The 23,088-nt window shown below is 38.6% G+C and overlaps 1 protein-coding gene across 1 annotated transcript in view; it reads right to left on the reverse strand.

Annotated features, from left to right (window-relative positions):
* Positions 1 to 615: 615 nt before the first annotated feature.
* Positions 616 to 23,088, reverse strand: part of ADAMTS20 (ADAM metallopeptidase with thrombospondin type 1 motif 20) — a 100,238-nt gene continuing 77,765 nt past the window's right edge. Inside the window, exons 29-39 of the mRNA XM_080391326.1 lie at positions 14,545 to 14,712; positions 13,126 to 13,299; positions 8,857 to 9,027; positions 7,958 to 8,158; positions 7,694 to 7,823; positions 7,438 to 7,532; positions 7,244 to 7,338; positions 6,716 to 6,849; positions 5,896 to 5,987; positions 2,973 to 3,077; positions 616 to 2,345 (exon numbers count right to left, since the gene is read on the reverse strand). Coding sequence (XP_080247452.1) covers positions 2,256 to 2,345; positions 2,973 to 3,077; positions 5,896 to 5,987; positions 6,716 to 6,849; positions 7,244 to 7,338; positions 7,438 to 7,532; positions 7,694 to 7,823; positions 7,958 to 8,158; positions 8,857 to 9,027; positions 13,126 to 13,299; positions 14,545 to 14,712 — 1,455 coding nt within the window. The 3' untranslated portion in view covers positions 616 to 2,255. The remainder of the gene's footprint in view (positions 2,346 to 2,972; positions 3,078 to 5,895; positions 5,988 to 6,715; positions 6,850 to 7,243; positions 7,339 to 7,437; positions 7,533 to 7,693; positions 7,824 to 7,957; positions 8,159 to 8,856; positions 9,028 to 13,125; positions 13,300 to 14,544; positions 14,713 to 23,088) is intronic.

The raw sequence follows: 23,088 nt of genomic DNA on the forward strand, positions 1-23,088 counted from the left end.
ACAGGGTTTGCTCTAATTATAGAAAATACTTTTTTACTCAAAAATCACTACTATTACCCAATAAAAACACACCGTGTTGAATATTGGGTTAAAAGTAACTTTGTTTTGTAGTGGATTTTCAGTGATTTCATGGCAGCAGAGCTGAGCGCTTCCTAACTCTTAAATGGGCGTTCAGGGCTGAAAAGAAAATGGTCCTCCTGGGGATGGAGGTGGACTGCAGTTCCCCTTCTGCCAAAGCAGATGCCAAGGGACCATGCTCTAAAGGAATTGATCCAAGTTCAGCACAAAGAGGAGGAAGATTATTTTGGATTTCTGCATGATTTCAGTGAATGATTTACAGGGCAACCGCCCAAGAAATGTGTAGGTGAATATGGGGGGATGACTAAGAACACACAGACAAAGAGTTCATACCTCTGAAGTAGAGTGTGCTTCCATGGAAAACATTGCTATGACTATAACCTGCCTGTGTGGCAGTAATTCCAGTATACGTCAATGTATGCTACTGTGAAGAGGTATTAAGAATGTAGTTACTCTGTGCATAAACAAGTTGAAGTGTTTTTGCAACATTTTGTACTATGTGTTGAATACAAAAAGAAAAAAGTGAAACTACACTGGTACCATTCACACAAGCATATTTATTATATAAATATTTTATAAATTACGAGATTTTAATTATAAATGTAAACACTTCTAGGAAAATAATGTTTTATATTCTTATTAATGTTTACAACTAATATAAGGCACATAGTGCAAAAATACATTTCTGATGCAGAGATCACAAAATAGTTACCTACATGTGTTATCTAAAAAGTAGCTGCTTACACTTCTGTGGTACAGTATTGTTTTTAATTAATACATATTGTTAATTCATGGCTAACTCTTCATGGGTAAAAATATGATACAGCTGCCATTTGATCTACCAATTGTACTGGCATGCAAGATAAATATTTGGTTTACAGAATGCACATTGTCAGAAAAAGCACATATAGTTATCTGGTACATAATGTATGTAGAAAATTTTATTCTGAATACCTGAGAGTGGCCCTGAAATGCATTATCTTTATATGAGTACATTTCTACAGTTCTGGACTGTAAAGTAATACAACACAACTAATCAAGAGCTAGACTGTTTTATAAACCTTGTAACTCTTTCATACACTTTTCTGAAGGAAAGAATTTTAACTAGCAGATGTTAGAACTGTATTTACAAACACTGAAAAATGAAACTGACGCCACAACCACTGTGGGGCCTGATGAGGCTTCTGCCCAGCGTTTCACCAAGGTTCCTGAAAATTATGTAGAATCAGAATACAAGAGGGACACAGGCTACAGCCTTTACTAATATGCCATCGGCCAGTATAAAGGAGAAAGGCATATATGGGAAGCGTTTAGTTAAATACATATTTGTGCAATCACATATTAGATGCTACGGTAAAGAGAATGCACTACTTTAACAGTACACTGGGATGAGAGGTATGGATTCAAAATTAGATTTCCAAACAATTTGTTTCCTTATTTTCTTTTCCTGTAACCACAACAAAACTAAGCCTAGACATTTAAACAGGTGCTATAGAGACTACAGAGGTTAAACCACACTTCTCAGGGTTACTGCTAGTATTTGAGCACCACAAAGAATATAATGAAATGGATGAGGAAAAAAATGTTTACTGACAGAGGAACACACAGAACTACAGAAACTATCTCAAGTATGTTGGTTATATGCTTTTCTGCTGTAAGTTTGTGACAGATAACTCCTAAAAGGTTTCACAAAATCTGTCATATTTGAAATTATTACCAGTCTTCTCTATATAGCAATAACTCTTTCCTTTCTATACTTTAGTACAGTTGATCAAGAACAGCAGTAGGGTGTAAATTTTACGGAATACTGCACAAAGAATTCCACTAATTAGTTGCAGGTAAAGTTTTACAATTATAGTACAATTCAGACTGTTACCAATGGTAATGGTAATCTCAGTGCAATGTACTTGCTGATACATACTGTACATTGAATGAATGCCTCTCCATTAAAACCTGAAGGTTTATGGTTGTGATTTATGCACTTACTAGCCCCAAAACAGACAACACATCCCTGAATAAACACTGAAGAAAACAGGAATTCTTAGTAGTGAGCACCGCAGTCATGACCATTACAGAGATGAAAGAATTTAAATATATATATATATATACAAAGCACCTACAATTTGCACTTAAATGGCAGATGTCCCTGCTTTGATGCTCTTACCACATCAGAGTTCTCACTGTATTTGAAGTTGGAGACCAATAATTGTGTTAGGAATACATTTCCCACAAAATCCTCCACATCTTCCATATATTTTAGTACCATCCTGAGGATCAGACAGAGAACAGTCAATCAAGAAAAGTGATTGAAATCACAATTGTACAAAAAGCTCCTTGAGGTTTGCACACAATAGGCATTTTGACATATCGTACCTACAAATACAGCATCAAATTAGCAAAATAGGCGCAGAGATCTTTTCTCAGTATCACTGTACACCTTCTTTCCCAGCTTACCACCCAATGCTGTCTTAAACTGCACACGCTTACTGTTCTTGTTCAACGGTTCTTTTGGTTTTCCACACAATCCCACCTGTAAGGATCCTCTGTAGTAGGGTATCTTTAATAAAATGGGGGGGGTTGGGGTGTTGTGGTTTGGTTTTTTTTTGAAGTATTATTAAGTATCTTCAAAACTTTTAACAAACCTGGTTACTATAACAATAGGCTCTTAAAAATCTGTAAGAGAAGGGTAAGCAGGCAGTGTTGATCTGGATTAGATTCTGGGCAGTGTGATTAAATGTGGTTTCTGCACTGCATCTGGAAGAACACCTAGATGTGTCAGAGACCTTTAACACTATTTTTGATTCACAACTAGCCTTCACTAGGAGAGTCATCACTTACACCTCTGGAGGTGTAATATTCAACTGAGCAGGTAAAGGAGAACAACATTGACTTACGTGGGATTTGTGTATGTCAGCAGTTGCATAGTTGCCCTGAGCAATCCACCTAACTGTACTGGATAATCTCAGACCTGTTCCAGCCAAATTAATGCTGAACTGTCCCTAACACACACACACACACAAAAAAAAAAAAAAAAAAAAAAAAAATTGGTAAGATACAGAGCTGATAAACAGAGTTCAAAACACTAAAATACTTTACATTGGCATATCTGTGCATATCATGTAGGGTATATCGAGACATTAAGTACTCGAAGGTACTAAAGGTTACCTACACTGCATTATACTCTTTTTTTGGACACAGTACAGACACCTGAATGAGTTATTCTGCAATGAGTAGTACCTGTGCATCAGCTGCTCTGTAGCATGTCTGCAGAGTCTGAACACAGAACTAACATCAGACAATTCAAATTATTTTAGTCTTCTTTCTACATATTAACTTTTAAATTACAAAAGATATGGATGTTCAACATGCAAGAATGAGGAATTTTCTGATGAGTTTCTTGGAAGACTTTTGTGTTGGTTTGTTTTTTTTTAAGTGCCTGAACATTTGGAAATAATGCAATCAGGACCTACTGCTATCTGGAAATTGGACAAATCACATCTTTGCCATCTATTCTCAAATTTTTGCAAGTACACTGTCCAAGCATCTTCATCGTATCTTCCATTTGTTTTTAGTATAAGAAATAGCATAATTGAACATGAATGTAAGATGAGGTTCAAATAGATAAATTTATTGCTAAATTGAATGTTTTGAAATACAAACCATTCAAAACAATTTATTAATTCTAAAATCTGTGCCTATGCAAATATATACTCTGAAAACTAGCTTGAGAAGAGTCATTTCATATGAGAACAAGAAATATATCAAAGCAACAAACTGCCCTGCTTTATAAACAAACGGGTACAGAAAATTATTAAATTGCATTCACATTGAAGTGCAATATGTTGGGAAGAAGTACGATGTCCACAAAGAGCCTAATGGTCAGTATAGGCATCGCTACAAGCAGAAAACACCTCATAAAATTCACTGAAGACCCAAATTTCTATATTCAGACTTGGTTAAAATGGCCTAAATTCTGAGATCAAAGCTTTAGCAAAGATAACATTTCTGTTATGTATGGTAGCTTCTGTATTTTATTGCTTAATATTGTCATATATATCTATTTTCATATATATATATATATATAAATATTTGTGTGGGTATATGTATGTGTGCATGTATAAAAATACAGCATTCAGCCTTTATTCTTACGATTCACTGAAGTTCCTTCATAAAAATTCAGTCTTACATTGTTTGGTATGGCAGATTTGTTTTAAGCACTCGTATACTCAGGCTGAACTAACTTAAGTTTATATGGATAGCGTAGTGGAAGATTTCCATTTAATGGATAAAGCATCTGGAGGAAATGCATACAAACAGTGTGGAATGCTTTTCACAATTAACAGGCCCAAAGATACCATTTTGCAAAAACAAATGAGAGGTGCTATGTACAGTTATAATGACAGGTTATCAGCTGTCTGACACGTCACGCAGCATACTCAAGGTCAGGAACAGATTTGAAGGACTGAGAGCACAGGAATGGGGGCCTTTTTACTGCATTAAAACATCAGTTTCAGTACAGTTCTTAAAGATGGAAATGCATCAGTGCAAAACCATGTAAGCAGAATGATTTCCCAACAGAAGTTGCAGATTACAAATAGATTTGTATTGTACTAAGCATAAAGAGTTTGCAGGTTGAAGGTATCTAATCCAACTGTTTCCTTGTCAGGGGTTAAGTCTGCCTAACTTAGGCACTTCATTTGAACCTAAATTGTACGTAAATTGTCTCTAGCTGCCCTTGAATGTGTCCACCCACAGCCTGTCTTAAGTTTAAGCACCTAGGACAGATGGACAGCAGGGATTCACTTCCACACAAGTCTGAGCTAGTCAATCTTAACTCTCTTTATCATCAGCGAAAAGAAACATGCACTTCTAGATGACCATTGACCTCATGGTAAGGTGTTTTAATAGGGTAAGATAAACTGATCTGTTTTCTAGGGAATCCCATTTCCGCTAACAGACTCCAAAGACAGCCTGGGTTGACTAGTGCGGACTAGGGCTACGTCTGCATTAGCAAGAAGGGCACTGCATGACGAGCAGGTCCCTAGAGTGGAAATGTTGGGTCAGAGAGCCCAAGGTCTATACACATTACACAGATCAGGGTTTTACTTCAGACTAACTCTCATCTAGTCCCGTAGACTGAATCCTCATTAGCAGTTAGAGTGTGTTAAGATCCTTCTTCTGGAGCTCACTCTTTGATTTAGTTTCATCCAGAAGGCGTCCCGTCCATGTCTTTCAAGATCACTCCATGATGTGAACCAACAGACAGTAAACTGGGACAATACAGAGATTAACTTAAAAAGCACCATCCAATCCAAACTAAAACACTAATGTAGGCACACCAATGGATGTATACATTTTATATTATACTGCTAAACAGGACTGATTTCCTCTGCTAGTCTTCAAGGATATGAAGGATCAGGAGAGAAAGAGAGAAAAGAGAAGAAAAATTCTGCAAGATTGTAGAAACAGAAAGTCATTGGAAAAGAAGAAAGATTAAGAAGGTATTAGGGGAAACAAAGGATACATCATGTCCACAGGGAGGGAAAGCAATACATGAAATACATAGAAAGCTGGATATACATGCATGGACCCTAAAGGGAAAGTGTGGAGTAAACAATTTAAGGGAGAAAAGGGGGAGTGAAGGGGAGATGGTGGAACAGGATGGAGAAGAGTAAGAAAAAAACACCTCATTAATGTAGTACACAGACTAGACAGAACAGGAGACTGGTTTAGAACTTTACAGCTCCAAATCAGTCAAACAGATTTTATTTTTTCCTCTCTGACATGCACATTTCAAGGAGGTAAGAAATTAAATACCTGTGGACATCTGACAGCACTGTAGCAATCTCCAGCTGTAGCAAATGGAATTGCTCTCCCAAGTAGAGTCTGAGCAAAAACAAAATCTGTGGCTAGAAAACAGAAAATTACTCAGCACTGAAACTGCTGCATTAAAAGTTCAGGTAAAACAGCGTGAAAAGGCATTAACATCGGGGTTTTCTAGTTTGTTTGGGGGGGGGTGTTGTTTGTTTGGAGGATTTTTTTGTGTGTTTTGATGCGTTGTTTTAGAACTTATGTTTTAAATATTTATTTTGGTTAATGCAATACCAGTCAAACCTACAAGCCCAGTTCTCTTCCTGAGATGTGAGGGGACTGGGAGGAGGATGGATCCGCACTTGGAGACAGCTCCAAGTGAGGTGCTTGTCAGCCACCTTGCCGCCTTCAGGCAGGGGTGGAAGTGCTGCAAGATTCCCTGCACATTTACTATGTCTGCCAAGGTCTGAGAAGGGACTAACCACAGCCTAGGAAGACTTTTCCAAGAAAAACATGCCAGGGGCTAAAAGGAAATGGAATAATGAGAGTAAAACCTTAGAAACTGAAGCTAGTTCACATGTAAAATATGAACTGTAAGACTCATGACACAAACTAACAAGGGGATTAGTGGTGGTTTCTCTTTTTTCTTTGAAATTCCCATTGAATTCCTAATGGAAATAAGAGTTTTGTTTGCCCCAAAATGGCCCAACGGGATCTATAAGTGGGTCAAAATGGCAATTTGATAATTATGACCATGTGCAATTTCAATAGGATGCTAAATTTGTTATAGATTTCAATAGAATGCTAAAATTGCCAAAATGCTTACTTTTAATTTGCATAGAAGCTACATCAAATCTTATTTTGCTAAAAACTGTGAAGCCAGCTGCAAGGTAATCATTTCGACAGGCACAGTCTTGCCTTCTGCTTCCGTTGAAAGGACATTCATATGGATTCTGCAGCCTAGAGAATAGCAAAAATTTAAGATTCCTTTTGACATTTTTCTATAACATAACTTCATAGTGAAAAATAATTGCATTGCACTATGCCGCATAAAAATACTGAACTACAGCTACTTAACAAGAAGCTCAGCTGTTAATCTTGGCTCAGCTGAAACAGTAATATGGATTGAAGCAATTTCTACTAAAGTTAAGACAGAAAATTTAGAGCAACTAACACAATTTCAGCCTGGAATTATACACATTTCTGCATATGTGTTCATATGCCTGAATAGCCCAAACAGAAAATCAAGAAAAGAATTCTACTCATCTGTTCTCACAGAAGGTAAATATCATTTTATTCTTTTATTTTGGAAGGGATAAATGCACTTCATGAAGTTGCAAAACCGCTTTTATACCTGAATCCATATACTTCAGAAAAATTGTCTGCTTCACCTTTCACCAATGTCAAATATTCTTTGGGATTCTCTAAGTGCATGCCTGAGCAATAAATCTGGAAGAAAAAAACACAACCATTTAGCAAAATCTTTATTAGAAAAATATTATTTCATAAAAATATGTGCTCATAAAAACTCATAAATATTAAGATTACCTTTATTATCCTTCCCTTAACGTTAAGTAGGTATTCACCATCCTTTCTAATCCCTTTCTTAATCTGGATGTCTTTGCAGGTGGTAAGAATTTCACCTTCAAAATGAATTATTAAATCATATATTAATGTATTTCATTTATAGAAATTAGTTTTAGGACTTACTTTTGCATAACTGTGCTCCAAGCGTATTTATAGCTTTTCTGTAAGTAACCTGGGAAAACATTAACTTCAGCTGATAATTACAGCTGTCACTTACATTCTTCTTCACGGCAGATCTTTCTGGCATCTGGTTTTAAATGTGGCAGGCACAAGTCACTGGATAAGCCATTTTCAGCCATACATTCCACGGTTCTCTCCTTTACCCCCACTCCACAAGACACTGAGCACTAGATGCGGATAGCCATCAAGAGTTAGTTTAGAAGGGAGTAAATAATTAATATAATTATGTCAGCAAATTAGTCTTGGCATTCATTTGTGTTGAAGGCAGCTATCAAAAATGAGCTTGCACATCTGTACTCACTTTAGTCCACTTCCCCACTCTCCAGGTAGCTGCTTGTGAGCATCCTTTGATATCACATTTATGAATGTATGGGGATGGCTCTACTGGGCATTCTCGGTACGCTAGAGTTCGAAGGCCACGGGCATGCTGATTTTGAACAGAATGGATTCCAACACAGTACGTGATCCTCTGCTGGTAACCAAACCCACAGCTGGCTGAGCACTAAAATAAAATCCCCAAGCACAGGCATTATTTCTGTGAAACTGAACCTTTCTGCAGCATTGCAATTCCAGATAAGTCAGCTTTGATCCTGGCTTTGGCGAAAGCCTGTAATTTGATGCGTGCCACCTCGGGGCTGTGCATTGGCATGTAGAGGTGAAGGTCTACAACAGTTATGCATGCAAAGAGATGGCAAGTCCCATGCTGCCCTTTTCTCAGAGCTCACGGAGGGTGCAGAGCAGTTCCCTCTCAGCTGCAGTACACGCACACATAGGTAGTGCGGATGCGTAAGGGAAACAAGGCACTGATCTGTCACTTCACTGAAATCAAGGAAAAGATTTTAGTTTAACTTCAGTGAGATCAGCTTGCAAGAGATTTTCTGGGGAACCAGCAGAGGAACCTTGCTGGTAGGGGCAACCATCCTCTAGCTGGTGTTCACAGGTCCCAGAGGGGCTACCAGAAGACTGATAACAATCTTAATCTACAAATTAAATCTTTATCTACTTAACCTACAAAAAATCTACAATAATGATGGCTGATTGGAAGGTTCAATGTGGAGAAAGTTTATACATCCACATTCAGGTGAAAATACTTCGGGTTGTTTTTTTTCTCTCTACACACATGATGTACATTTTACAGCAATAGAACGTTCTTAAACATAAAGTTATATAAAAGATGTGAGAGCGGTATAATTAGTTTACCTGTGACAGTTCTGCTGTAAGCACAACATATTTAGAGGGAGCTATCCTGCATTTTTTTGTCGATGGAGGCTTTGTGGCAGAATCACAGAAGCTTTCATCCACTTGGATCTGGTGTTCATCCACACACTTAACCTTCTGGTATATTTCCTTTTTTCTGTATGATGCTGAGCACTGAGAGCAAGAAAAACAGTCACAGGTTTTGTACTTAAACTAGCCATTTACACAACAAAGTTATTGACTGATCACCACACACCAGTAAAACCCAGACAGCCATACCTTTTATGGCAGCTGCTATCAGTGTCAGACTAACTCACTGAATAAAAATCCTTTACTTTGTTTTCAAGGTTCAGGTACCTCTAATTAGCTGAAAAAACAAGAGCATTTAGTGACATGACCTTGTTAACTGTTGGGTGGGAGAGGGGAGAAAATGAAAACATCAGGCCAACATGATCGGTTGAGTGTAAAAGAGTATGAAGAGGGTAAAGAACCAAAAAAGTATTTCAGTGAAAAATGAAAGGAATAAGTTGGTCTTGAAAACAAAATAAGAGTTCCTGGAAGCATGTACATGATATTATACTGATAAAAGAAAAGAAAACATAACAAAACCACCTGTTAATGAAGGCAGTGGCAGCTTTGGGCAGCAGTATCTGTTGAGCCTTTGCCCTTTGAGTGTCCTCAGACCTCTCCCCATGGCAAGCTGGTAGGATGGGAGGGTCATCATAGTTCTGCCAGGACAGAATGAGAACCTTGCTGCCTTCAGAATCCAGAAAAGTGGAGGTACAGGCTAAGTAATACATATCAACAGCATGTCCTCAGCTATGATGCCTCAACCAACCCGTTTGAACTTGGTGTGAGAAAGAAGGAAGACTTGAATACATGAACTCTAGTCTCAGCAGAGGCAATAATCAATACCACCACCTACTACAGTCAGACCACAACCTAACTTCAGAGTGATTTGGACCCAATAGCAGTCAATTAGAAGAGTCATCAGGGTCTGACACATAGGTCAAGACTACTGTTCAAATTTTATTATTATTGACTCAAAGAAGCAACTTGAAGTAAAAAGAACAGGTGCTGTATAGTAAAACAGCTCTGCCAGAAGAAACCTCTAACTTTATCAAGCTGGATCCTCAAAACCTCAGAGGATGGAGACTGTACAAATTCCCTGGGCAGTCTGTTTCACTGCCTGACTTGTCCTCCTGAAGAATATCCATTTTTCATCCATATATCCATTTTCATCATAATATCCAGTTTGAACCTTTCTGGCTTCACCTTACTCCTGTTGCTCCTTGCCATCCCACCATAGGATACTGTGGTGAGCCTGGCTTGATCTTCTTGGTTAACATCTTTGCTGTTACTAGAAGGCTACTGCTAGATCTGCCCAAAGCCGTCTCTTCTCCAGGCTGAGGAAACACAGATCCTCCAGCCTCTCCTCACCTGGCAAGTGCTTCAGCTCCCAGCCTACTTGGAGATCCTTTGCTGAATATACTCTGGTTTGTCAATCTCTTTCTTGCACTGGGGAACCAAAACTGGATGTAGAAGCTAGATATGATCTAGTAAGTGCTGAGAAACAGAGGGCAATGATCACTGCCCTTGATCTACTGGCTGCACCCCTGTTTGTGCAGCCCAGGAAGCTGCTGGCTGCCCTTGCTGCCAGGGCACAGGGCTGGCCCACAGGCAGCTGCTCACCAGGGCCACAGGCTGTCCATTCCCAGCCTGGACTGCCGCAGGAGTGCCTCCTTCCCAGGGGTAGCACTTCCCATTTGTCCTCACTGCATCTAATGAAGTTCCTGTGGACCCATTCCTACTGTACATCTGGGTCCTCTGGATGGCAGCTCTGCCCTCTGGCATACTAAATAGTCTCCCCAGTTTAGCATCATCTGCAAACTTGATGAGCAAGGAACTGAACCCCAGGGAACTGCTCTGCAGATTTCACTAAGCACACTATCGAAAAGAGCTGCAAAATATACACCTGGGTTTGCAAACTTCATTTGACCCGAAAGCTCTAAACATACAGACACCCAGCTAAACCATCATTCAGATGAAAAGCTTTAGCTTTTTATTCTCTTCACACGAGCAACAGATTAATAGCCAAAACAATCAATAATACCACGTTATCGATGTGGAAAAACAACAACCTTATCACATCTGAGCAACAGCCTGTCAGCACTCTTTGTAGTGGGGAGTTTTTTGAGGGGGAAAAAAAATCTGACAAAAAAATATCACTTGCATTAGGTAGAAGTAAGGTCATAAGACCTAAGGATAAATTTAGGATAAATTTAAGCATTGACTCATGATTAGGGCAGCAAGTGCTTATAACCTCCCTATCTTCCTGAGCGATTGCCTTCTTTCTTGAAAAGGTGAGGTGACAAAGATGATTGCAGGAAACCAGAGACAGCAACTAGACTAAACCAGCGAGAGGTGCACCTACCCATCCAGAAGATCTACAAGAGGTTGTGGCCCAGCAGCAGAAGCCATACCTGCATTAAGCCTCTAAGAAACCCCATCACTCAGAGAATGAAAATGTTGTAAGGACTTGCACCAGGGGGTGGAGCCTGAACGTGGTCTGCTGGTGTGACTTACAGAAATCTTTTAACAGCATGGAGCAGCAGCTCAGAATATTGGACACATAAGGAATAACCCAGTCATGAGGTAATGGGGACAGGCAGAAGAGTTCTTTTCATCATGCTTTATACACTAGCCTTGCAGACATCCTTCTCTTTAGTATAAAAATGCATATTTGGTGGGAGAACGCTGGCAGCTGCTGGCAGCCAGCCTCCCAGCTGCAAGCTGAAGAAATGCTAGATCTGGAAATTTCTCTGCTATGCTGTGACCGGTGAGGCAAGGAAATGACTCACAAGCGCTCAGAGCGGAGACAGCTGCGCAAAATATTGCGAGTTCGGTGGATGATGTACTGCACCGGGAGCGGAATACAGATGGACAGACACTTGAACTACTATTAATACTAGATGTACTATATACATACAGATGTATATATACACACATGCATATATACGCAGGGCTATATATGAGTCTAATGAAAGAAGGGAAAGATATGCAGGAATTTCAAGCAAGCAGCAATATCCAGGTGGAAGAAGTTATGAACTAGGCCAGAAGATGTAGTGAAACACAATGCATTTGTAGTGGAGTGCTCCAAATACCCAGCTAGACTATACAAATGTTTGAAGGAAAGGAAAATTCACCCTCATTCTCTGAAAGTGTGTATTTGTTCTAAAAGGACATTCTACGCAACTTCCACTAATTCCTGATCTTAACAGCTTCATATGAGAAGAGAACACTTCAAAGAAACGTGCCAGCTTTCCCTCAGTATAGCTTAACAGAGGAATATATGTATGTCTGGACTGCATTAATATAATCCAGGTTTTGCAGAGCACCAACAAATGACATATATTAACAGTAGTCACTTCCACAGGATCGTGTCCCTGAGACTTTAGAGCCTTCATATTCAAAGTTGCAGGGGGATTTCCCTAGGAAATTGAACAGCACAGATTATTAAGATGTCACAAATGCACAAACTGGGTTTTTGTTTAATGTTACAGTAAGAGACAAACTCTTCCGTATACCATTTCAGGTATTATGCATAGTTTTTGGTCTCCTCTCTCCCTCTCTCTTTATGTATGTTTGTATGTTTGCATACATGGATACAAAAGTTTGTAATTTTTTAGCATGTGGAAAACAGTCATCACATCTTTAAGATTTACAGCTCCCTCCTGAAGGTATCTTTAGATTTTTCTTAAATATGAAAATGCGTGTTTGGGAGAATTCTGAGTTTTGGTTTGTTTCTTATCTTTTCTGGTAAGACTTCCACACAGAACTTCTTGAAAACCCTGTTGTCTAAAGGTTTTACCTCCAAGGTTTTTACTTCCAGCTGACATTTCACTTTTAGTCTTAAGAAGTGATTTTTTAAAATGATATTTAGTAATGAGGTTTTATTAGACACTTTATGCTCTATGTAAATAACTCTGTATTCAAATTAGACTTCTATCAATAGGGACCTGCTCAGAGCTCTGCCAGAGCTTTCGTCTATAACAGTAAACAAGCAAATCCCGTATAAGAGAGTAAACAAAGCCTTTGACATTTTTTTGTCACTCTTTTTAGTTTTGCAAGCCTGACCTTCCAAATATCGAACATGGTCACTTGTTATTCTGCAACGTAACAGCTATTAGAAATGTATCCAAATGTGAAAAGGAAAACAAGAAAAATATGACATCATTCAGTTACTTCATACAAGTTGAAAGCCTTACTTACATCTTCCCATTCATCTACCAGCCACTGGTACTGCATGCAGGCAGGCAGCCAGCAATGCCTCTTGCTAGCAGGCCGGGTATCACGGTTACACATTGCGTCACTCACTTGACCCAGATCCTTCAGCTGACAGTAGATGTCCCTTTGCTGAATCCCCACTCCACAGGATACAGAACACTGAAATGGATCAAAATTTGTCACATCAGTGTGAAAAGAGACAGTCCCAGGAAGGTGGTACAGTTACCATTATTACAAGTTCTTAGGATATTACTTAAAATACACCTCACAGCCCCTACCATACTAGTGTTTCATTATATCTGAAGAAATATATGTTGAAAATGTAAAACTACAATTGCAATAAAAAATTGCAAGAAATATGGAAAACAAATACATCAGAGTTACCTAGACTGATCTTCCTACTTTTAATTCACAGGAAGAGCGATCACTATAGGCGTATGCAAAGAAAAAGCTTATATTTTTTGTGAGATCAGTTTAATTTCTGAGTTTACGTTATTCCTTTATTAGATACTGACAGCCTCGTCTGTTATTTTGAAATGCAAATATTAAAATAAAAGAAAAAATCTCGGTATTTCAGGTTCGAAAAATCTTGCAAATGATGCAGTATTTTGAGGATACTTCTCTTTCTTTTGCAGGTGGTACTAAGTATTTTGAATCCTGAGGCGCTTAAAAAGGTTCAAATCCTTCTTGCCACATGCCTCTTCCTCCATCCCAGCCAAAGGTCCGTCACTACAACACTAAGGTTTGTGGAAATAGACAGCCCCCTTTTCCCCCAGCTAGAAGGTCCCAAAACCTGCCTGAAGACTCAAGGCTGAGCATAAAGTAGATATTGCTCTATGAAGTGTGGTCAGATTGTGGAGAGCGGTAATGTGTCTTTATGAACGTGGGGAATTCTATTTTGAAAGAGCGAGTGAAATGCAAAATATTGGATGCGCTCAGTTCCACGCAGCTTCACAACAAGGTGAGAGATGTTTTACACAACTAAACCAGGAAAAAGACCAGTATTTGTGACTACAAGCCCTTTTTCTCATCCTTTCTTCACAAACCTGGCTTCACTTCAGTAATTCATATGACAGCAACTATTGTGATATTAAATTCATCACTGAAGAAGTAAACTTTAAAAATTTACTGTTATTTTTGAATTTACAAGGTAAGCTGAGGAAAGTCCTAGAGTACCTGTCCAGTCCAAGATTCAGATTACCAAATACTTCCAGTTTGCACTGATAATTACTTTTAATTACTCTTAACAGAAAGAAAAAGGAAATATAATGAACTACTGTAGATTTCATTGTGATGTGCATATTAAAAAACCCTTCCTGACAAATTTTTCCATTGAAGCAGTGTGGCATAAATATGATCTCATCCTGTGCTCTCATAGAGAACATTCTAGCAGATTTTACATACCTCTTTCCATCTGCTGGCCTTCCAAGCAGGACATCTTCCAGCTCTACATATTTTGTATGTTCGTGGCTTTTTCAAATGTCTGCAGTTTCGTTCCTCTATTTTAGCTTGGAAACTATTAAAACAATGCACATCACGAAACTTCAAACCTTTTCCACAGGAAACAGAACACTGAAAAGAGAAGTGTATTTCATTACTGTAGTAAAAATCTCAAAGTAATAAGAAAACCAGAAAGAGCTGTGACCTCACCCAAAATGGACTCTATGGTTATTAGAATAAGCTTCTGTGTTGTGACACATCTACTGTATGTATCTGACATTTCTGTGTAAGCTCTCTCATACAGAGCATTACTGACAGATGCCAAACATCTCTCGTCTTGCTCATTCATTGATGTCATCATTAACAAACACCTGAGCTCAGCCACCCATATCCATGCAGCAGACAGACTGATATTACGACCTCACAAGAACACGCTCTAGCAGCCTTCTCTTTCCAGTATGTACATTGCTATTTCCATGTAAGCATGATGCTTATCAAAAGCATTAAAGAAAAGAAAACGCAAAATTGTGGGTATGCATGTTTTCAGCTATTAGCCTACAAAGTCTGCTCTGACACCTCCTTTCCATGAGCTTTGGGTGTCTTTCTGTATGTGACAAAAAGGCAAGAGAAGAGGTAAGACACTATAGGTTATGGTGCAGTCCTTGGAGGCATGGCCTTGCCCTACCACCCTGGTATACTATATCCTAGGAACTTTCTGGAGGAAACAACTTTCTGGAGCTCTAGGACTGACTGACCTCTCTCCCATGTAAAACCATCGGGGCTGCAGATGGGTTTTGTGACACCCACCCTGGCAGTACACATGATTAGAGCGTGTCTGACTGATCAGTCCCTTCTGCAGAAAGGGCCATTCCTCTGCTAGATTGCTGGACTGCTGTGAGACTTTAGTGAGGCTTGATTTTAATTCTTCAGATTAGGGCTGTCCTATTTGCCTGCAAAGCAGAGCTGCAGGTCCTAGGGAACTTCCAGTCAAAGAAGGAACATCTGAAGCACTTCCCAATTAGGTGGCTACACAGCAGACTTATCTCAGACCACAAGAATTGTGAATGTAAGCATTTAAGTATTTCTTTATTTTTTTTAATCTTGTAATTGTCCTATTTCACACCATCCTATCAAAAAGTTTTGATCAATGGAGAAAATTCCCTTCCTGGAAAAAGAACATCCTTAATTTGTTCTAGGATTTCCTCCATACCTTACTTTACACTTGGACAAATATTTCCTACACAATCAGGTAGAGAATTAATATTAAAATAAAAATTTAATTTCTAAGTGGATGTGAAAAAAAAGGACTTAATCTAAATTTACATCATCATCTATGTCACTAGCATTACATGCTAACTTAACCAAGCACTTTTAAAATACATATATCTTCTATTTTCAGAAAATGAGGTTCATAAAGCTTTCAGTACAAAACCTGGCCTGAGAACAACAGCTGGAGAAAAGTTTTCAAAATACAGAACAAGCAACTATAATAAATTAACCTGCTAGGTAAGAAACATTTTTTGCAATAACAATAACTACCCTTTGTTAAACAAAATCTCAGCTGACTCACTTGTCCTCAATACCACAAGGATTCCTATGTGTCCCTAAAGATTTATATGTGTATCTTAAAGGTTTATTTGAAACTGCTCATGCATTTAAATATTTGCAGAATAAACCAATAAATTTAATTTATCCCACAATACAATGGATAGCATGTTTCTCTTATGCAACTATAATTATATTTGCAAAAAGATCAGACTAGTAATTTGGCCACAACTTGCCTTTTACATGTCTGCTATATAATTCCAGCAAATAAGAACGTTTGTTTCTAAATTAAATCATTTTGCTCTCAGCAAAACCTTTCAATTTCTCATTTTAAAATATTATTTGTGCAGTTTTACAATTTCTGTTTCATTAATTTAGAAACTACTGTAAGATAGGAAAATAACAAAAATTACCTGAAACTTTTATGTATGAATAACGTAGGTCAGAAAACTTAAAACTCTGCATTATATCATTAGAAAAGCCTTTCAGAAAACTCAGCTCTGAACTCAGAGGATTTAATTATGAAAGCAGGCAAGATAAAATGTATACATGAAAATTAAAATACTGATGTTATCTTGATAATTGATTCTACTCTCACTTAAAGCTTTTTTTTCAGGAAATTCAATCATAAAGTGCAGACATAAAGGACCCCCAAAACCTTAAGATTCTTCCTTTTTATACTTCAGTAGTGTGTAAGTGCAGCACAGAGTTATTTAACCCCCTCCTGTGATGTGTTAGGAAAACACCGCATATCCCTCCGTCCTCAATGGCTTTCCTCTGGGAAGCACAAATTAGGCTCTGGAGGGCCATCAGAGACCTCCTAGTGTCTACGAGGACAGCATTCCAGCCCGAGAGCTGCAGCCGAAGCAGGTGGTCTAAGAGGTCTCCACGTCAGAGTGAGATTATTCTATGCTGTGGTAGCCTCACCTCCTCTAATTTCTCATTACCCTCAACATTAAGCATTAACATATATACTTTTCAGTATATATACACACATATTTGTTTATACAGCTTGTGCAGGTATCTCTTACTCAACAAAAATGAGATTTATTGTACAGGGCTAATGGCTGCTAATAACAATAGAATAGGCAAAGAAATCTCTTATCCTGCATCTCAGTCTTTTAAAGATCTTCCAAAAACATCTCTACCCACTAGATACAACATTGCATGTTCGCTTCCACAAAGGTTAAAATTGGGTCTGGGTTGGGCTTTTTTTTTTGCCCCTTTTTTTTTTTTTAAAAAAAAAATTGGTCCGAACTCAACTGAGTTACATTTCTTTCTTATTTAAATGGCTTAATTTAATCTTTATAATTACTGTTCTTTCTTCTAAAGAAAGAAATTGAAGATGTGTTAAGCTAGCCTATTATAAGAACTTTTTAGTAGTTACAGAGCAATGCTTGTATAAAGATATTATTTGCAGTTCTCTTTCATAAAGATGTTCTACTGAATTTTATAATTAGAGTACAATTATACAGGAATTAATAGAATCCACCTTTGTTTTTAATCATATCAGATGGGAAGCTGAAGAGGGAGTTCAGAAAGGAAAATTCCATTTTGGATGTTAAGAATAACAGAGGCTTTACGAACAGTTATTTCTAACACACTAAACTTTCTTTCACTCAAATACTGTTTAGCTTTGATGACTTGAAGCTAGCTGAAACCTAATGTTATCTTAACATTAAATGCAGAAACATAAATGAAAGATACCTAAAATCTGTAAGTAGAAATTATTTAAAAATATTTCTGTATTTTAAAAAAATCATTTAAATATAAGGAATATAACTTAACTTTCCAGTAACGTAACTTTGAATAAATAATCTGATTATATTTTTCCTTGCTATAAAAGACAATGTTATAGAATATTGCCAACTCATACCAAGAAAATATGCACATCTAAATAACTTTTTCCAAGAAGATTTTGTACTCCATGTTAATTTAATGTTCACTGTTAATTACATCTTCACTGTGCAAGATGTAATTCACTGGGATCCTAATATTATGGGTTTACAACTTAAAAAGCTCCTTTGGTATTGAACAGTCAAATTCTATGAGCATACACAGTCCTTTTACCAGGCTGGCCAGCTCAGCACTTGCCATGTCCATAAGGACAATCAGCCTCCTCAGAACAGATTTTCCTCTATTTCCACTAGGAAGTTAGAAACAGCAATTTCTTTAAAAGTATGTTGAGCACACAGCAGATGAATGAGCCACATTACAAAACACAGTGAAGATAATATTTACTGCAATGAAAGAAAGAGAAATTCTCCCAATTTTTTTTTTTCTTTAACACACAAAAAAGCTAATGCACTCACCCTGGATGTAGATGATCCAGGATCATCAACAGAAAATTCAAGAGGGTATATTACTCTGTAGGTATTGTCCTACAATTGGATATATTCTGACTTCATTCCTTAGATAATAAGGAATAAAGAATAATAAAAATAGTTCTTAAAGGGATTGTTTCTTCCCGGAGTGCCTTGGCACCAGATGCAGGCAGGCTCAGGTGTGTTCTTCACCAGGCAGTCACCCACCTTCAGCAAGAGAAACAGAGACTACTCCTGCCCAGCACAGCTGCTCACTGGAGACTCCTGACAAGCAGGTAAGGGTTACCCATACTCCAGCACGGAGAATAAATACCAAAGAAAGGAAATCAAGTCCCTCAAATGCTGAATCAGAAGCTTTAATCAATATGAAGTGAGGGACACCTCTTAACTTTCCTGCAAGGGCAGAGCATAGCTCCTGCTCAGTTCTTTAAATGAAAAATACAGTTTCCATACATGATCCTTGAGTGGGACTCCCAAGTGGCTTAAGGCATCTAAATACAGCTTACAGGGAGGTGTCTGGCGTTGCCCTGCACCCCCACCACCCGTGTTTTCCTTAGAGAGTGGTATATTGCACACACTGACCTAAGACACCTACCTGCCTGGCTGCCTCTCAGCCCTGCATCATCAAGAAAGCGCCGTCAAATCCCCCTGTGCTCTGGAAGCCACTTGTGTCCCTTAGTGCGTCTAGCCTATGGCACATTTCTTGCAAGGCTGAATTTTGCCCTTCATAAGCCTGCGTTCCTTCTCGGAGCTCCTAACGCATTATTACCATGCCATCTGTGGAATATCATCCTCTCACTGCTTGGTTCCCAGTCTGTTCTGTCGGATGCTCCGACAGGGATCTTCCCAAGGCTTAACTCTCCTGATTGGGAAAAGCAGAACTGCACTTAACTCTCTTGCTGCTTGACCTCCTTCCACTCAAACTTGAACATGGTCAGGAACAAGGTAGTCCTTATGGCTCAATACATCTATAATGTGGCTTCAACTTGTATGACATTCCACACAGCTGGAGGCTTATGGAAAGTATATTTTCCATATCTCTTTTTTGCATATTGCATGTGTAGGGAAAAAGAAATCCATAAGAACTTTAAATCTCAAAAGAAATCCGAACATTTTTTTCAAAAAATGCAAGTTGAAAAAACCATCCCATAACCATTTTACAGAGAAATTCTAACACTTGTCTCAACATCGGCTGAAGTAATATTTCCCATATGTCAGGTTCTTTTAAAAGCATAAATCTACAGTAAAAAGCTGGACTTGATTACTATTGTTCAAAGTCATTCCATAATGTTGGTAAGTAAGATTCATCTGTTCAGGTCTTTTTCATTGTAATAAACTTTTGTGAGGATCAGCCTGACAGAACTTCTGGTGCCTTCTGTGGCACAGACTCAGACAGGCATGCCATCATCAGTTCCTACCAAATTTAGGCTTATTTCTGCAGCTGACACACAGAGCTTCACTGAAAGCTTTTTGATTCTTTTGCTATTGTTATTATTTCACTGAAAAGTTGAAGATCTTGGATTACATGGTGGATTTTGTTCTAAATTTTCTTAGCCTTCTATTTCAAGGAAGTGTTTTCTGTAGCTTAGCTGGTAGCTCAGTGGGCTTCTGGGTACTAAAACCAGACCACTAAATGGAAAGCATAGAACAGTTTCTCTTTGCATTTGTGTTAGTTATACAGGGACTTAAAATATAAATGACTTGTCTAAAAGCAGTACTGTAACTGTGCTGGTTTTGGTTGGATAGAGTTAATTGTCTCCCTAGCACCTAGTATAGTGCAAGGTCTTGGATTTTTGACTAAACCAGTGTTGATAACTTGTGGGTATTGTAGTTATTTCTGAGCAGTGCTTCCACAGCACCAACGCCTTTTCTGGTTCTCACACTGCCCCACCAGCAAGCAGTCTGGGGTGCGTGAGAGGTTTGGATGGGCCAGAACCAGGACAGCTGACCCCAACTGACCAAAGGGATATCCCAGACCACATGATGCTGTGTTCAGCAATAAAAACTGTGAGGAAGAAGAAGGGGGGCTGGGAGGGCATTCAGAGCGATGTGTTTTGTCTTCCCAAGTCCTGCTTCCTTGGAAATGGATAAACACCTGCCTGTGGATGGAAGGTAATGAATTAATTCCTTATTTTGCTTTGCTTGTTGGTGCAGCTTTTGCTTTGCCTATTAAAATGACTTCATCTTAAGCCATGAGTTTTCTCACTTTTATCCTTCTGATTCTCTCCCCCACCCCACCAGGGGGGAGTGAGTGAGCAGCGTGGGTCTTAACTGCCTACTAGGGTTAAGCCACAACAGTAGCACTAGAAAAGTAAAGTAGAAAAGGATAAAACGTATTACAAATGTTAAAAGGTATTTTCTTCCTCCTCTCTCCCCCCCCCCCCCCCCTCTTTCAGGCACTTTTGAAAGAAAGCTCAGTTTGGGTTTGTTTTTTTTTTAAAGACAAATTTATATGATGGATCAGAATAATTACAAACCTACAAGGTTAAACACAGGAGTTACTTTGAGTTGTTTGAAGCTGCATTTTCATGATCTCTGCTTGGCCCAAAAGTCTGTTTGGGATCTTTTAAAAATACATCAGAAGTAGCCTGGGACCACTACTGTAGAAGACAGTAATAAAACATTACTTTGAACATTATTTAGTTGGGTTACTTCAAATTTTTGTTTACTATATTAGAACTAGCTCTTGCGCCTGCCTCCTCTCTGTTAGCTGCATCTCCCCAGAGGTCCTTGTGATGCTTGAACACAAAACATGAAATAGGCATTTTTCTGCTAAAAGTACTTAAAAAGTTGTTCTTTCCTTTAAGTACATAGACTACTATGTACTACTCTCTAATTAGGTCCTTCCAAATTCTTTACTATAACAAGTACAAACATTTGTGCCATTTAACTCAAGCACTCAGAAAGGACCATGGTTACATAAGACCAAACATTCCATAATTGCTGAGAAAGAGTGGATTAAACTCCAAAAAGGTAGGTGTATGATTTACTGTTACATGTAAGTTACACCTATGTTAACTACAGAAGTGCTCTGAAGATGTTAAGTCACTTCATTAAGTATAGCTTCATTTCAAAAGTTCAGTGCTGTATCACATTCCTTTGGTGTTCATAAAATGTCTTGATTTTAAGAACCTAATTGCAGCTGCAAAGTTCACTTTGCCACTTTTTCTAAATGTGCTTTTGCAGCTACAGCCATGGAAGGGAGTAAGACTAGGCTAAGGAGGACACAAAGACTTCATCCATTCCATCGTGCTGCTCAGAATTTGGGTCAGCTATACCTGGACCATTCCTGACAGCAGTATATTGGTCTTGCCTTCAATGACAGGGGTGCTACAGACTCCCTTGCACTCATTTTTCTACTGTATGACCATCCTTACAGTTAGAACAAGTTTCTTAGGATTTAATGACAGTCTCTCTTACTGTTAATTAAGGTGGTTACTTCCCTACCCTTAGCAGACCCAGAAACACTCACCTCTTTGTAACCACTGATTATGTGTTGAAAGAATACCTCATTCAGTCCGTTCTTCTATAGACTTGGTCTTGAAAAACACAGCTACCCCAGCCTTTCCTCCAAGTCTTTTACCATTCACGTTGCTGTCCTCTGAACCCTCCAACTGCCTGCATGTTTTTTACGAGGAGGCATCCAAGACTGTATGCTGTGTATCAACTGAAGCACCAGAGTTAAAACATGCCATGAGAAAAAGCACATACTCATACTCAGCAAACATATAGCCAGTACTATCATCCTTTGTTCGAGTTCTTTGCGTCCTTCTCACTCTGCAGAGTTCCAGATTGCATTTGGAAGCCAAGATCTAGAGTGAAAATTACCTTCTGCAGTAATACTTCCAGTCATACTGCAAATGTCACAGGATCTTTGAGGTAAACTAATAATAAATGTGCTTCCTCTCTTATATTTGTGAACCATATTCCCACTAGGGCTGCAATGCTACCCTTGATCCAAACACTACCTAGATGACATTCCTACCACACAATTTGACTGGATCTCTAAGCTCAGTAATTTCTTTTCCTATTATTTAAATCAAGCTAGACTGTATTTCTAATGACCACATGCACAGCCAGCTGAGCCCAGTGAGTTTCAAAAGGTCCATTTCCCTTAAGCTGATGAATTACTGCTGAGTGATGCGTACTTGTAGAAAGCTCTTAAACAGCCTCAACAGCTGCTGCAAATTCCTCCCTGTTGCCTTTGCATGAGGAAATACAGTACCCCTTGAATCTGTTTGACCTCTTCTGCATCAAAATGTGAAAAGTGAAATTAGTACTACCCATGTTTCAGCAAGATGCAACACAAACATTATCCCGAAAGCTTAGTTGCAAAAGTTCAGTCCACAGCACAGCTCTGGCTCCCATGACACTGACGGATGGTCCCCCAAGGTCAGTGATGCAGGGTAAACCTGCATATTCCTACTGCTGGACTTGTCAAACCCATTTTGCAAAGCATACCATGAGGTACTGCAGCACACGTGAAAACCAAACCAGGTACAGACAACCCAGTAATACATGGTCTAAGAACACCTCTCCAAGCCAAACAGGTAACTGTGATGTTGTTTCTTTCCCAGGGTTTAGGCAGATGGAGGTAAAATATATGGATATTCTTCTGTTCAAGCTCTACAATAAAACT

The sequence above is a fragment of the Falco punctatus genome (assembly GCF_963210335.1).
Source record: "Falco punctatus genome assembly, chromosome: 6".
Classification (NCBI taxonomy): Eukaryota; Metazoa; Chordata; class Aves; order Falconiformes; family Falconidae; genus Falco; species Falco punctatus.